This window comes from Lepisma saccharinum, chromosome 20 (genome assembly GCF_977018435.1).
Source record: "Lepisma saccharinum chromosome 20, izLepSacc3.1, whole genome shotgun sequence".
NCBI classification, from domain to species: Eukaryota; Metazoa; Arthropoda; class Insecta; order Zygentoma; family Lepismatidae; genus Lepisma; species Lepisma saccharinum.
In genome coordinates, this window is record NC_139248.1 from 38,808,635 (window position 1) to 38,822,521 (window position 13,887).

The window sequence follows — 13,887 nt, forward strand, 5'->3', positions numbered from 1 at the left end:
TCTCTCTCTCTCTCACTTTATCATTCTCTCTTTTGCTCGCCTTGCTTTGATGTGTACCTAGAATTGAAAAGCCAGTGGTCTTGCTTGGAATTACGGATACGGTTTCTACGAATTAATTATGTTTGTAACCACGAATTGCATTAGTTCCTTGTGCATCATCCCCATGGTCAGTGTTTAACGAGGTATCCGGCTTAACGTCTCCCAAAGTGTCACCCCTAAAAAATGTTATCTTTGCTGTTCACTTTAAATCATTTATTTCGTTTCAAACGTGGCTAACCACACAACAGTACAGAACACATCCACACTCACATGCTAATTGACACAGCCTCTGGATTTTTTCTACCACAAAAATAACCTTGTAATTAATCTCACTGCAGTTCCGGAGAATGATACATTTGTGAATATAACAACACAAAATTCAATTAGTACTTGCACCTATAGCTACCGTTGCAAATATTAACTTGAAATAATTGGAAATGTACAGGATGTCCCTAAATGTACTTTACAACTTTCATATCATACAGCACAACTTGTAATTGACATAAACAAACATACCATGTCCAGTTTGATTTGCCAATGCATGCAGTTTTATTGTGTACTAGCTGATTACCCGACGTTGCCACGGTATTTATTAATTTATCCCAATCTTCTATTAGACAGGATAATAATGAATTCTAACTATAGTGTAAAATGTAATTAATTTTATTTACAGTTATTGACAAGTATAACTACAGTATACAAATTATAAAGTAATCATACGTCTCGAACGCCTGGAACAACGACGACCTATGGAAATTGCAATCGTGAATGTCACCAGTTAGCTTAGCGACTCCGAAAACTATGGATTCGACATTAATGTAGGTCATTTTCGACATTTTGTTTTTTACCCCCTCTCACCCCCCATGCCGATAGGTGATGAACTTGGAGTTGAACGGGATTGGGAGTGCCACTATTCATCATAGCGACTCCGAAAACTATGGAGTCCGAACTAGTATCAGTCGTTTTCCATTATTTTTACATGTCACCCCATCCCACCCCCACCCCTAGTGCTGCCAGGAGTGTCTTACCCTCCAGTATTTCTTTCCAGATTGTAAGTGATAGATGTGCAAAGTTTGGCTGAAATTGTTCCAGGCCTTCGAGAGTTATGCCGGAACAAACATACATACATATACACACACACACATATATATCCATTTTTATATATATAGAAGGGCCTCCCCGATGGTGCAGTGGTAGCGTCGTTGCCTTGTAATCAAGGGGTCCCGGGTTCGATACCCGGTGGAGGCGCATAGTGGTTCGGATCCCACTTTAAGCTGTACGTCCAGTCCTGATTAGCCTTACTGCGCATAAAGTGGACTTAAAACACCAAATCAATCAATCAAATTATATATATAGATTAGTCAACTTTAACATGCGCACTTCTTATGACGTGTACATCAAATAATCGAAATTCCAACTCTGTCCATACCGCCTCTAGAATATTCCTATCAACTGTGGGAATGGCAGCTCTTATTCTGGCCTTGAAATCATCAAGATAAATGACGGGAGTTCTGTACACTGTGTCTTGGGCATACGAGTATAGTCCCATAAAAAGAAGTTCAGGGTGTAATATCAGGGGATCTAGGAGACCAGAAAATTGTGCCATCTTTTCCAATCCAACGTGCTGGAAATGTCCTGTCCATGACATTTGTCACTTCTAAGGCCAAGTGAGGTGGTGCACCATCTTGTTCAATACCTGACAAAAAAAAATAGGCGTTGGTGAATCACCTACAACAAAGTTTATCCTTCTATGTCATACAACTTGTGTTGTATGACTTCGAAGTTGTAAAGTACCTTTTGGGACACGGTGTATATTTCCTTGACACATGTATGCTACTAAACTTGTTATCTATTTTGTCAATTTATCACACAAAATATTACACTGACACACTCTCAACGAACTACTATTAATTAACTCAACAGACCGATACCAAGTAGAGTTCATGTTATGATGAATGATACATAATGTAATCAAAAATAAATGACGAGACAGTAAAACTTCTCCTAACGGACACCTCCTCTAGTGTTCATCTCTTTTAAGTCCAAGTGTTTTCTCTCGACTTGTCTCACGTGTCAAGAGAATGCAGTGTGTAGAGTTCGTAAAACAAACATTTTCTTTTTCATATTAATATTTTGCTATCTGATACTTCGTTTCGATACTCCGAACTGTCGAAGGCAACTTATTATAGCCAAAATATATACAATAACTAGGAACATTGAATTTTCGCGATGCGCGAAATCGTGAAAAGTTAAAAAAGATTCAATTTTGAACATTCTGCACGTAACTACACCCCCAATGATGAAATATACATGAGTTTTATTCGCGAAGTAATGCGAAATGTGTGCATTTCCACGAAATGAACGCTTTTTTGCGAAATAACCGTGAAATATCATCAAATTAAGTAGAAAACACGGAAACACCGGCAATCGAGGTTTTGCGCTCAAACTGTTGATTTGTAACGAAACGTTTGCCTAAAGTTTCCTACCACTAGCAGCTGAAGAACGTTTTATCTTCGATCACATCAGAAAGACGCTGCAAATTGGGATTTCCCATGCACATAATCTCAGTTCGAAAACTTCGCTCCCTGTCAAGCAGCATTCCTTTCTTCCCCCGAATGTCTACTCAACTTCCAGTTTCATTGAACTTGCTAGCTGTAGCAGCGATAAGATTAGTCTGTTCCCGCACATCAAGGGAAACAATGGTGTCATTTGTGTTCAGTCATGAATGAATTTTGTTTATCATCATGTGATTTTTAACTTGTGTTTGTGTATGTGCAGTAGTGATTATTTTATTTGTTGGACAGCAAGGATATCCTTTAAATACATGCAATGAATAAATCACTTGAGATATGCAATTTAGAAATGAAGTGAATTTGTGTTGATGTTTTCTTTTTGGTTCGACAGCTAAGTACTTGTGCATGTGTAAAGTATATAAAAATGAAGTAGTTTATCAATTTATAGCTCTTTTGTATGTTGTTTCCTCTCATAATGAAAAAGTGTGTGCCATTTTTTTTTCACCGCTGGTATATACCGCTGATCTAACATTTTATTTACCGCTCTCCTCAGTTTTTATTTACAATAAATTTGTCTCCCTAACAATAATGCTGCGCAGATTCACTGTTGCCGCTAATAAATTCAGTTTGCAATTACGACGAAAAAGTACAGGGTGTCCACATGAAACCTCTCTTATTTCAAATTACAATTATGAGGAAACTATTCCACATAGAGCCATAATCGACAATATGAAAAATGTTCAATAAAAAGATTAAATCATTAAAGTACCATCTTCATTCCTAATTTCAGAGACCTTGGGATAAATCATCTAACGGGTTTACACCAAGATGCATTTCAACATTTCACTCAGCTCACAGAACTGTAAGTACAGTATTAACTCTCTCTCGAAAACGTATGTATATTGTACAGTCACGGATACTTCCGAGCTGTAACAACGTTGAATTTCAATCGGATCATCACAACCCAGAAGTGGCCCTGACTGTACATTATTTGTCTACATTATATACCCTGTCCCAGCTAACTGTGGAGGAAGGCCGCGTATAGCGTCATAGAAGCGAGGGAAAGCGAGTGGCCAGAGCTACGCAGTACACGCTGCTCGAACTGCAGTCTCTTCCTTCCCCCCTCCACGCAATTCTGTCCCTCTCACGTGTTCATTGGTTGAGCCGTCTCGCGTCACTACTTGCGCAGAGACTTGTTTTCGTTCACCTGCTCCAGAGTTAGCTGGGACAGAGTATAGGTATTTTCACTCTTACGGCGGCCGGTCCTAGTTCTGGCAAGGGAAGTGGGGAGCAGGGATTCGCCGCAGATCAACCACACAACAGCATTAGCGCCTAGAGACATGACACGGTGGGAAGAAGTACTTCGTGAACCTCGTTCTACTGGCTGCTGCGTTTCTTATCGTGCTGGATTTGTCGCTTCACCGCTCCCCACGCCAACATTAGGATCGGCCGCCGTAACAGTAGAAAACACCTTTAGGATATATTGAATCAAGTATGATGAATATGTACCTTGTAGACACATAAGAAAAGCAAAGATGCAAAGGGCCTTAAGCACAATCTGTTACTTATTTTATGAAGCTGGTCTACTCGTAGTTTATAAGTTCCTCCATCATCAATTACTTGCATGTATATACAGTCACCGTCAATAAAAATGAGACACCTAGATCCTAAAATACTCGCTTACCTGCAAGGTATGGAAGTAGAAGTTGGCATTGAAAATTTTCTATTAAAATCCACCAATCGCCATAGAGTTAGGGAACACAGATAACGTCTTGAAGGAAAATGAATATTTCAGGATCTAGGTGTCCAATTTTCATTGCCGGTGACTGTACATAACGACATATCTGAAATTTTCCGTATGCTTAGTGTTTGATAACACATGCAGAAATTCAATCCTTAATAAGTGACGGTGATACGTATGTAAGACTCTGAAGTCTTCAACCAGAGTTGTTATAGGTCCAGGAAACCATAAATTCTAATGGGTTCTATTGGGTTCCGTTGCAGGATCGGAACCTTTTTTCTAGCACAATTTAAATTCGGTCCAAGGTGCGTATTGTTTCATTGAAAATTATTCCTTAAAAATGATTCCTGGTCTGTATTTAAATTCATTCAGAAAAAAAGGTTCCTGGACCGTATTCAAATTGATCGGGAAAAAGGTTCTTGGACCGAATTGAAATACTTTACAGATAAAAAGGTTCTTTACGGTCCAGAACCCATTTACGCTTCCTGATTTTCTCTCCTGGACCGGAATTGAATTTATTTAAAATTCCTGGACCTTTAACAACCCTGTCTTCAGGTAAACAAATTATATTTTTTACAGGTGATGAGAATCGTAGCTACGATAGATATGTAATTTACTACAAATTGGTTGCGCTAGCCAACTATTCCAATGCAACTGAAGACGTACCACCGTCGGCAAGATAAGAAATGTTTACTTGTATACAAGACAAGGGCTCTCTCGATACCTACTGTTAAAATAGATATAATAATAAGGGTTCTCCAAATGAATGTGAGAGACTTGTTTTTTTTTCCTGTAATGATTTATTGGTTGGAATATATGAACATATAGCAAGTAAAAGTGATCTATGGGTGACATATTTTCTACACATAGTCACCTTGTCTGTTCAAGCAAGTGTCCCAGTCAGGGACGGCTCTACCGTACGTGCAACACGTGCATTTGCACAGGGCGGCAAGCAAAAGGGGGGCTGCAAAATGTATAAAAAATAGAAGCTGCATTATTTGAGGCAGTTTGGTCTTCTTGGGGCGGAGAAAATTCAAATTAAATCCATTTGCATATGCAGTATAAAGCAGAAACGGATAAGAAAAGCAAAGACTAAATGCGAAAGAAAGCGGTGCCGAAAGTTTATATTAGATGTCATCTTACGAAAGCAGCTATTATTGTTTTGTCTGTGAAAATGGTAAGCAACGTCTACTGTGCGTGTGCGGTGCCAAGTTACAACGTTATTTGTTTGATCGCGCGCCAGTCCCTTGTTATCGAGATTTGAGTTAAACAGACGTGTCGCAGTAGTCGGAAATAGAGCTGCATTGTTCTTTGACGTGTTGATCGCGAAAGGTGGTGATGATAGGTAATGCCGAATATAGCTAAATTAAAAGCTATGAACACAAGTGAGATTTTAAGAAAATGTGAAAATTTGGAAAAAAAATTAATACACGAGGAACACCAAGACATTGATGCCACTGAGTAATGCGATGAACTGAAGGTACTTTCACACTGAATAGAAGATAGAAGATGATTCGCCTCCACTTCAAGTGTTGCGCTACATTATTGACAATTGTTTCGCTCCAAATGTAGCCGTAGCTTTGCTAATGCTTCCTACTCTGCCGGTAACAGTTGCAAGTGGTGAACGTAGTTTTTCGAAACTGAAGCTTATTAAAACTTATTTACGTTCATCAATGGGCGAATCGTGGTTAGGACTTGCCATGATCTCAATTGAACATGAAATTGGTCAAAAATTAGACAATGGTTCTTTTATTAGCGACTTTGCAAATAGAAAAGCTAGAAATGTTCATTTGTAAGCTTTCGAACTTAAGGGGTGAAAAGGTACAAAGTGAATAGTGTCATCATGAAGAAATCGTGTTAGTTTACGAGGCGTACATACATAGTTTATTGTAAATAGTGATGAAGTGAAGATATGTTACTTTATGTACAATGTTCTGGAAAATGTACACAATAATGTACAGTATAAATAGTGATGAAGAAATAGTGAAACTAAACAGGAGAGCTGAGAGTTCTGCACGTCGGCAGAAACTATGGTGAGTAAATGCAAGAGATATTTTATTATTATTAGGCTTAAATATATATTATTTGTTTATGAATAACTTATCTTCTCACATTATGTATTCTTTCATTTTATTATGTTAAAAATTGGTTATACCATGTGAAATTGCCACGGATAAGAAGCTTAGGTGTTCATGCATTACGTTTCCTTTGTACGTATTTTGGAGTGGGGGCGGCAAGAAGTAAAATTGCACGGGGCGGCAAGATTCCTAGGGCCGGGGCTGGTCCTAGTGCGTCACAAGGGTATGGATACCCTGAGCGAAGAACGTCTGTGGTTGACTGCGGAACCAATCTTCAACTGCGTCACGGACCTCAGCATCGTTGGCGAACCGGCGGCCCTTCAGATGTTTTTTAGTGGCCCGAAGATGTGGTAGTCGCAGGGCGAGAGATGGGGGCTGTAGGGAGGATGGTCGAGGATCTCCCAGCGGAAATGCGGCAGCAGATTACGGCACACCTGTGCAACATGAGGGCGTGCGTTGTCGTGCAACAGAAGAACCCCATTTAACAACATGCCAGGTCGCTTACTCATGATGGCCGATTGCAGTTTGTTTAGGGTAGTGCAGTACGTGGTTGAGTTGACAGTCTCACCTGAATCTAGATCTGCACAACTTCTGCCTTCAAAAATTGAATAACTGCTCGCTGGGCCCGTTTGGACGAATCCATGTTGTGAACGTGCTTCTGCATATGTAAACAACACACTGCGCCGTCAGACCATACCAGGTATGCATACGATGTATGCTTTCTTACATACAACGCTACCTACCAGACCAAATAGAAAGCTATGCGTAGTCAAGCTACGACGCTACGACAAAAGCCTTAGTTTCATATGGGCAACACCTATAGTAGAAACATTAAATAATGCATAATGTCCAATTAACATTAAAGTAATAGTAAAGTGCTCCCCTGTGCTTTTCATCAAGCCATGAAGGCGTATAGGGTGTGTAAAGTTTAAGCCCCACACCTTCTTGATCACAGCCGAAGGTGGCAGACGCCCTTGGCCGCCTTTAACCCCCAGAGTCTCCTCCAGGTACCCACTTTATACGACACTGGGTGGGCGCCGGAGCCGCTTGAACAATTAACATTGCATGCTGAAAAGGAACCATTGTCACTAACGCCCAGAGAATTATTGAAATTCAATATGTTTTCTTGATCTCGTCGTTGCGTTCAAAATGAGTAGACATAGCAGCCCATCTAATCGCTGCACTTTTTGACTCTCTCTGCACTTGCGTGTCTAGTTGGTTACACGGTGCAACACCGACTCGTCTACCTCGTTCGTTTCATGCCAAGTAGTGTATTTGGTGTCTATAGCGCTTTCACTACGTGCACAAATCAAATGAACGTTTGAAGCAGCCGACAGGTATTTGTTGAATCTTCCGAAGTTTAACACAGTTCAGATATTCATCCCAACAAGATAAGAAACCCATTTACACTAAGGTTAATTTTTTAGCAAAATTATTTAAATTAATGTTTTAGGGGACAGAAATCAGAACTCTTCTTGAAGTGAATGATATTTCTATTTAAAGTCACATCAGTGCAAACATTGTAACTACCAATGACTATTGAGAAATTTATGTATATCCAACGTATAGCATTTTAAACATTATATTTTATTATATAAACGTATATTTCTTAACACAATTTCGACAATCTGTTTACAAACTTTATTACTATATAATCACAAGTCTTATTTTTTCCATACTTTTGCTGTAAATGAAGAAGCAAGAAACAATGGACACCGAACATAAACACTTCCGGTGCACACAGCCAATAAGAAAGTGTTATATACCTCTTGTTCTGCAGCACTATAGGGTTTGTAAATACGCAGACGGGACCATTCCTACTTCAGTGACTAATGCCATTTGTGAAAGATTTTACAGTTGACTTTTTCCGACATGCTTCGAAATTCATCTCAGAAAGAGTACGACACCATTGTAGATAATCGGGATGAGAATAGTGAAGAGGCATAACTGCTGTCCGCCAGGGATCCCGCGTTCGAATCCCGGTCTGACCATGTGTGCTTTGTGGGCACTTCATCATACCATCACTGATGGTACTCTGTACAAAATTATCTCTGTAGCAAGGCCGCGTATATGGGCAAGGGGATATCGAGTATGCAGAGCTAAGTAGTACAAGGTAACTGGTAACTGCAGTCGCTTTCTCCCCTCCACGCAATCTCGTTCCCTCTCATGTGTTCATTGGTGGAGCCGTCTCGCGTTACTACTTGCGCAGATACCTATTTTCGTTCGCTTGCTCCAGAGATAGCCGGGACAGAGTATAGAGAACAATTGTAAATTCCTCTGAAAGTTAAGAACATAGTGGAATTCATGATTTCTTGCAAGCAAAAGAAATGCTCTTAAGAATTTTCTGTTATGACTCATTAAGGTTTTGAAAATTTGGAAATTCCCTTTTAAAAATCAATAACGTAGCTTTCTTTTCCAGATATTAAGAGACTGGAAGACGTATTTCTGTTACATACTGAGGCAACAGAGATAATTTGTTGTCCATAAAGAGGCTGCTGAGGAGGCAGGTTTTGAACAGAAGGCATATTATTTCACGGGCGTAACTTGGGACATAACTTTGAGGGGTCAGAATTAAACTGGGCCTAATTTTGAGAGAGGAAAATTAAACGGGGCCTAATTTTGAAGGCAGAGTTAAACTTGAGCTTAATTTTGAGGGGCAGATTAAAATTGGGCCTAATTTTAAGGGGGAAGAATCAGGCTTGGTCCTAATTTTGATGGCGCAGATTTAAACGGGGCGTAATCTTGAGAGGGGAGAATTAATCTGAGCCTAATTTTAAGGGGGTAGAATTAAACCTGGGGCTTAACTTTGGGGGAAGAAACTCGAAAAATTTTTCATACCAGGATAATTTGCTAAATAACTGTGACGTTTGCGAAATCACAAATATTACTCTTTATTACTTTGCTCCTCAGGTACTCTAACTTGTAAATTTTAATATACGCGAATATTTTGGGGGTCAAGTGCGCCCCCTTGCCCCCACCAAGTTACGCCTATGGGTTATTTCATCTAAATAATAATTAAATACAGTGTAAATGTTTGTATTATTACCAATGAGAACAGGAAAAATCAGTTAGGGCATTACAGTTAACTCACATTTTCAACATCGTCTTTCCAGAATGGAACAATGGTTACATTATAATGTGACAAAATGCCAACGTCCATGGCGGAGTGGTTAGCGCACAACGACAGGGGTCAAGGGTTCGAATCCCGATCTGGGCATGGACGTTCAATGATAGTGGCCTTTCATTAGTGCCATCATCACTCATCCTCTTCGTCACGAATATCAAAAAAGTTGAAGAAAAACTACGTAAAATAACATAAACAACCAACCAACCACTGTGACACAATATTGGTGTGACATATAGAATATCATATGAACGAGATTTTTAACCTCAGCCGAGTAGAAAGACTATTTATTATGCGTTGTACTTAAAAGCACTATAAATTGAAACACCGTCATGATACAAATTTGCATTCATTATGAGTTGTTGCGAGAACAGTTATGAATAAATAAAACATTATCGAGATAAAATTAGTATAGTGACTTTTTATGGCGAATTTACGTCTGCAACAGCAGACCATAATTTGCATATTCACAGCACGAGGCAGAAATGTGGTTGTTGTGAACGCGGAGAAAAACTTCTAGTTCCGCAAGGATATTTAATTTTGTTGTTCAGATGCAATCAGTACAGATTTCAATCCTCTTTCCAGTTCTGTATTCATTTTCTTACTGAATTAGACATTGTACTTGTATTTCACAATGCTGATGTCTCAAGGGAGAGGTAATGGGTTAAACTTCCCCCCAACCCCTGGAAATTGCCATTGTTCATTTCTAGATTAGAAATAAAGGCAATGTTCTCATTATCAATGTGATAGTCGATAACGGAAATAAAGGTTAGTTGATTAATATTATATTAGAATAAAGAAAGGTACAAATTAACCCGAAAGAATTAATGCAAGAAATAAATGGTACAATAAATTCTCAAAATTCGAAAGTGAGATATTTTATGAAAAGTTAGATGACATAAATTTCAGGATTATAACTCTATTCTAACTCTCAAAGATTGATTTAGAATTAGAGTATAAAGGTGCAGTATCAGTGTGAATATATCAAGTATAACTCTCTCCGTACATAGGAATAATAATAAGTCATCTGCTAATAAAATAATAGTTTATTATTATTAAATGATAGTAACGATAATGCTATTTTTATTCTTATTATCATAAAAACTCTTATAGATAATTTAAAGAATGATGTGTTTTGAGAAAATTGTAGAAATAGTGTACGTGGTGCTGTGTCTGGCCATTGGCATTCTCAGCTTGAAGTAACTGTAAATTATTACTATTATTATTATTATTTCTAGTATTCAATTTCAATATCAGTTGATTTACTGCCCCTAAAAATAATCAACACACCTATAACTAGGTTAAGAAATTTTTCACTACTATTGTAACTGAATTCATACAAATGAGATGAGAACAAGTTATGTGGAAAGAGAGAAGTGTGTTCTTTATCTAGCGCTGTCTAAAAATTTCAAGATTTCTTAATAAATAACGCATTCAATATAAATTGCATTGCTAAGTTCACTTTGTTCAGAGAGTAGGTAGAACTTGGATCTCAGGAAATCGAAAATATGAATCTTAAACTTTCAAAAAAAAAAAGGAAGAGATTGTAAATCGTTGCACAAATGCCAGAACCACTAACATGGAATTTTGACTTTTTCACCTAGTGCAGTTTCCGAATACTTTTTGTTTATAGATTCCTATGAATACTTATATGATCTAATAAACAGCCATTAGTGGGTACATATTGTAACGATCTGGAAATTTTGGTAAATTTTGATTCTTGTTTGGATAAATTTGGATCAGCCCTCGTATATGTACTTGCAAATGTTTTTCTTTTGTGAGCGTATAATTTTTCTTTGGCTCCAAATCAACGCAGTTTCTGCCTGGTGAAAGAGAACGCAGAGCAAGCTGAATCTTGCCATTTCTTTCGTCCCAACACTGCCTCTGTTACAATCGGTGCTGTAACACCGATACCGATACCAGGTCCCAATTAGCCTTACTGTGCATAAAGTGGACTTAAAAAGCCAACTTAATTAACTAACCAACAGTTGGCGCTGGCCTTTGATTTTCGCAGTAAACGTAAGTTCCATTGTGTTTCTTTATGTGTCTTTTGGAAGGGATAATTGTTGTAGCTAAAAATAGCTTTCAGTTAAGTCTAATCTTTTGTTCTGGGGAGAAAATGACGCAATCCAGCAAGTATAAATACCGGGCAATTCGTCAGAAAAATTCATTTTGTTTTGGGGATTTAAGGTAATCACTTCACACGTCGGCGTCCAGGCATTGAGGATGCGGGCTTTGTGTGGGAAGTGCCTGGTGAGCTCTGTCCTTCGGCAATTCCCGACATTTTCATGAAGCCACCCTTAGTATTAGTGCTGGTGAGTGCAGTCCTTAAGGGGGACAACGCGTGTTTAACAAATAATTAATTCATTTGATTATTTATTAGACTTTGAACTAATCGTTTCGCCCGTCATGGCCCAGGCTTTAGAATGCGGACATTATATGAGGAGAGCAGCTGGTCAGCCCTGTTCTCCCGCAATGCTCTGCGGGCCAACCCTTGTAACGATTGATAAATTTTGGTAAATTTCTTTATTATTCAAATTACTTTTCGATAGCCCTCGTATAAATTTTTTTGTAGTCCAATCTTCTTGAATGTATATTTTTTCCTTGTTAAAATTGTAAGGCAGTTTCTGCCAAGCGAAAAAATATACATTCAAAAATATTAGACTACAAAAAAATTTATACGAGGGCTATCGAAAAGTAATTTGAATAATAAAGAAATTTACCAAAATTTATCAATCGTTTCACCCTTAAGGCTAGTGCTGGTCAGTGCAGTCATAAGGGTGGACAATGCGTGTCTGTAAATATTTAATTCATACTTATATATAACTTTTATATTTAAAATTATCAATCTTTTAAAAATTTTGTTGGAGTTAGCGCTAGTCAGTGTGACTCTTTAAATCATGAATATTTAAACTCAAGTTTTCAAAGATATACAATTCGCTTATCATTTTTAAAATCACATTGCAAATTTTAATATTCTTTAAGTTAAATCTTTCGGACCTTTCCTGATCAAGAGGTTCATTAAATACATTTGAAATTTTGTTGCCTAAAACCGAGAGCACTCTATTGGTCAGAAGGTGCACGTTAAGAACGTTCCGTAAATACAAGTCCGTTTGAAAATGAATACTTCCGTCATCTGTAAGGAAAAGGGAATGGTTTCATTTAGTGGTTGCGAAGGTACGGATTATTGGGTCAGCGTATAATAAGTTATTGGTCGTACTTTTCTTGTAAAGGAATTATCTATGTGAATTCTGTAAAGTTGCATTTGTAATATAAGTAGCCGACGATGGCTTGTAAAGGGTTGAGATTGGTTCTCCTGTTATTAGTTATGAATGCTTCAGAGAATTCTGTAGTAGCATATGTAGGCTGACGATGGTTATAAAGAATTATAAGTGCATGAAAAAATGGAATTTTACGAAGAATATAGTTCGGCCTTTTGGAAAGTTGTTGAATTCAAAGTAAGATCTCCGACGTTTTGTAAAGTTGATGTACTCGTAGTATGATCAGTTGTATCCGAGTAATTGCAATCCACTCTTTGATCTTTGAGGGACTCAGGCATGTAAGTGAAAATGAGCTCTTTGGTTTTATGGTAATTCCTGTATCCAATTTTAATTCCAAATAACCGATGTTAAGTTATCATATTTTAAGCCTTCAGCTGTAATCGGTATTTGTTTAAGCTGCCATGATCAGAGGTTTGTAAATTTTAGGAACTTCAACCATGATTCAAAAATAGTAATAATGATTAATGAAAAATCAGTTTATTTTTTATTATATTTGGGAGTTGAAAAATTTCGAGTCGTAAATAAATTCAATATTTAGAAAAGCTTTAGTTTCTTTGAAAGTATTAAGGAAAAATATAACTAATGATTATTGTATATAGGTAATAAAAGAATTTGTATATTGATGGACTTCCGGACTGACAGGGTGTTCAGGCGCTGCTGGTCAGTGGGGTGGAGATGCTGTCGGGTCGCAAGTTGAACAGTTATATTGTTACTCTTTCTATCATGACCCGCATGTATAAGGTTTACACGGGTCAGTGGAACGTGGGTGCGATCACGATGGTTAAGCAGAGTACCGAAGTGAGGGTAATTTATGCGTGAATGTAGGTTAAAGTGAATTAACCCAGTAGGTATATAAGCTAAGTTGAGATGTAGACCCCATACCCGAACTCTGGAATACGGTTTCTCATGTCCCGAAGGTTCTGAGTATATGGTCGAGGCAAATAAGTAACTAAAATCATATACCAGTTTGGTCGTTCGAGGGGACCTAGCTGGCGCGTTCGTCCAGACAACGGGCACAACAAGTCTTAAGTTGCAACAATATTTTACCATTGACAACTTTGTACAAAAGTCAATTAAAATGCTTTTATTTAGTTTTTTATTTATTCCTTGT

General features: G+C 38.0%; 1 protein-coding gene across 1 annotated transcript in view; it reads left to right on the forward strand.

Annotated features, from left to right (window-relative positions):
• The window catches only part of LOC146003236 (uncharacterized), a 325,906-nt gene that overhangs the window by 181,365 nt on the left and 130,654 nt on the right, over positions 1–13,887 (forward strand). Inside the window, exon 3 of the mRNA XM_083141410.1 lies at positions 3,343–3,414. Coding sequence (XP_082997536.1) covers positions 3,343–3,414 — 72 coding nt within the window. The remainder of the gene's footprint in view (positions 1–3,342; positions 3,415–13,887) is intronic.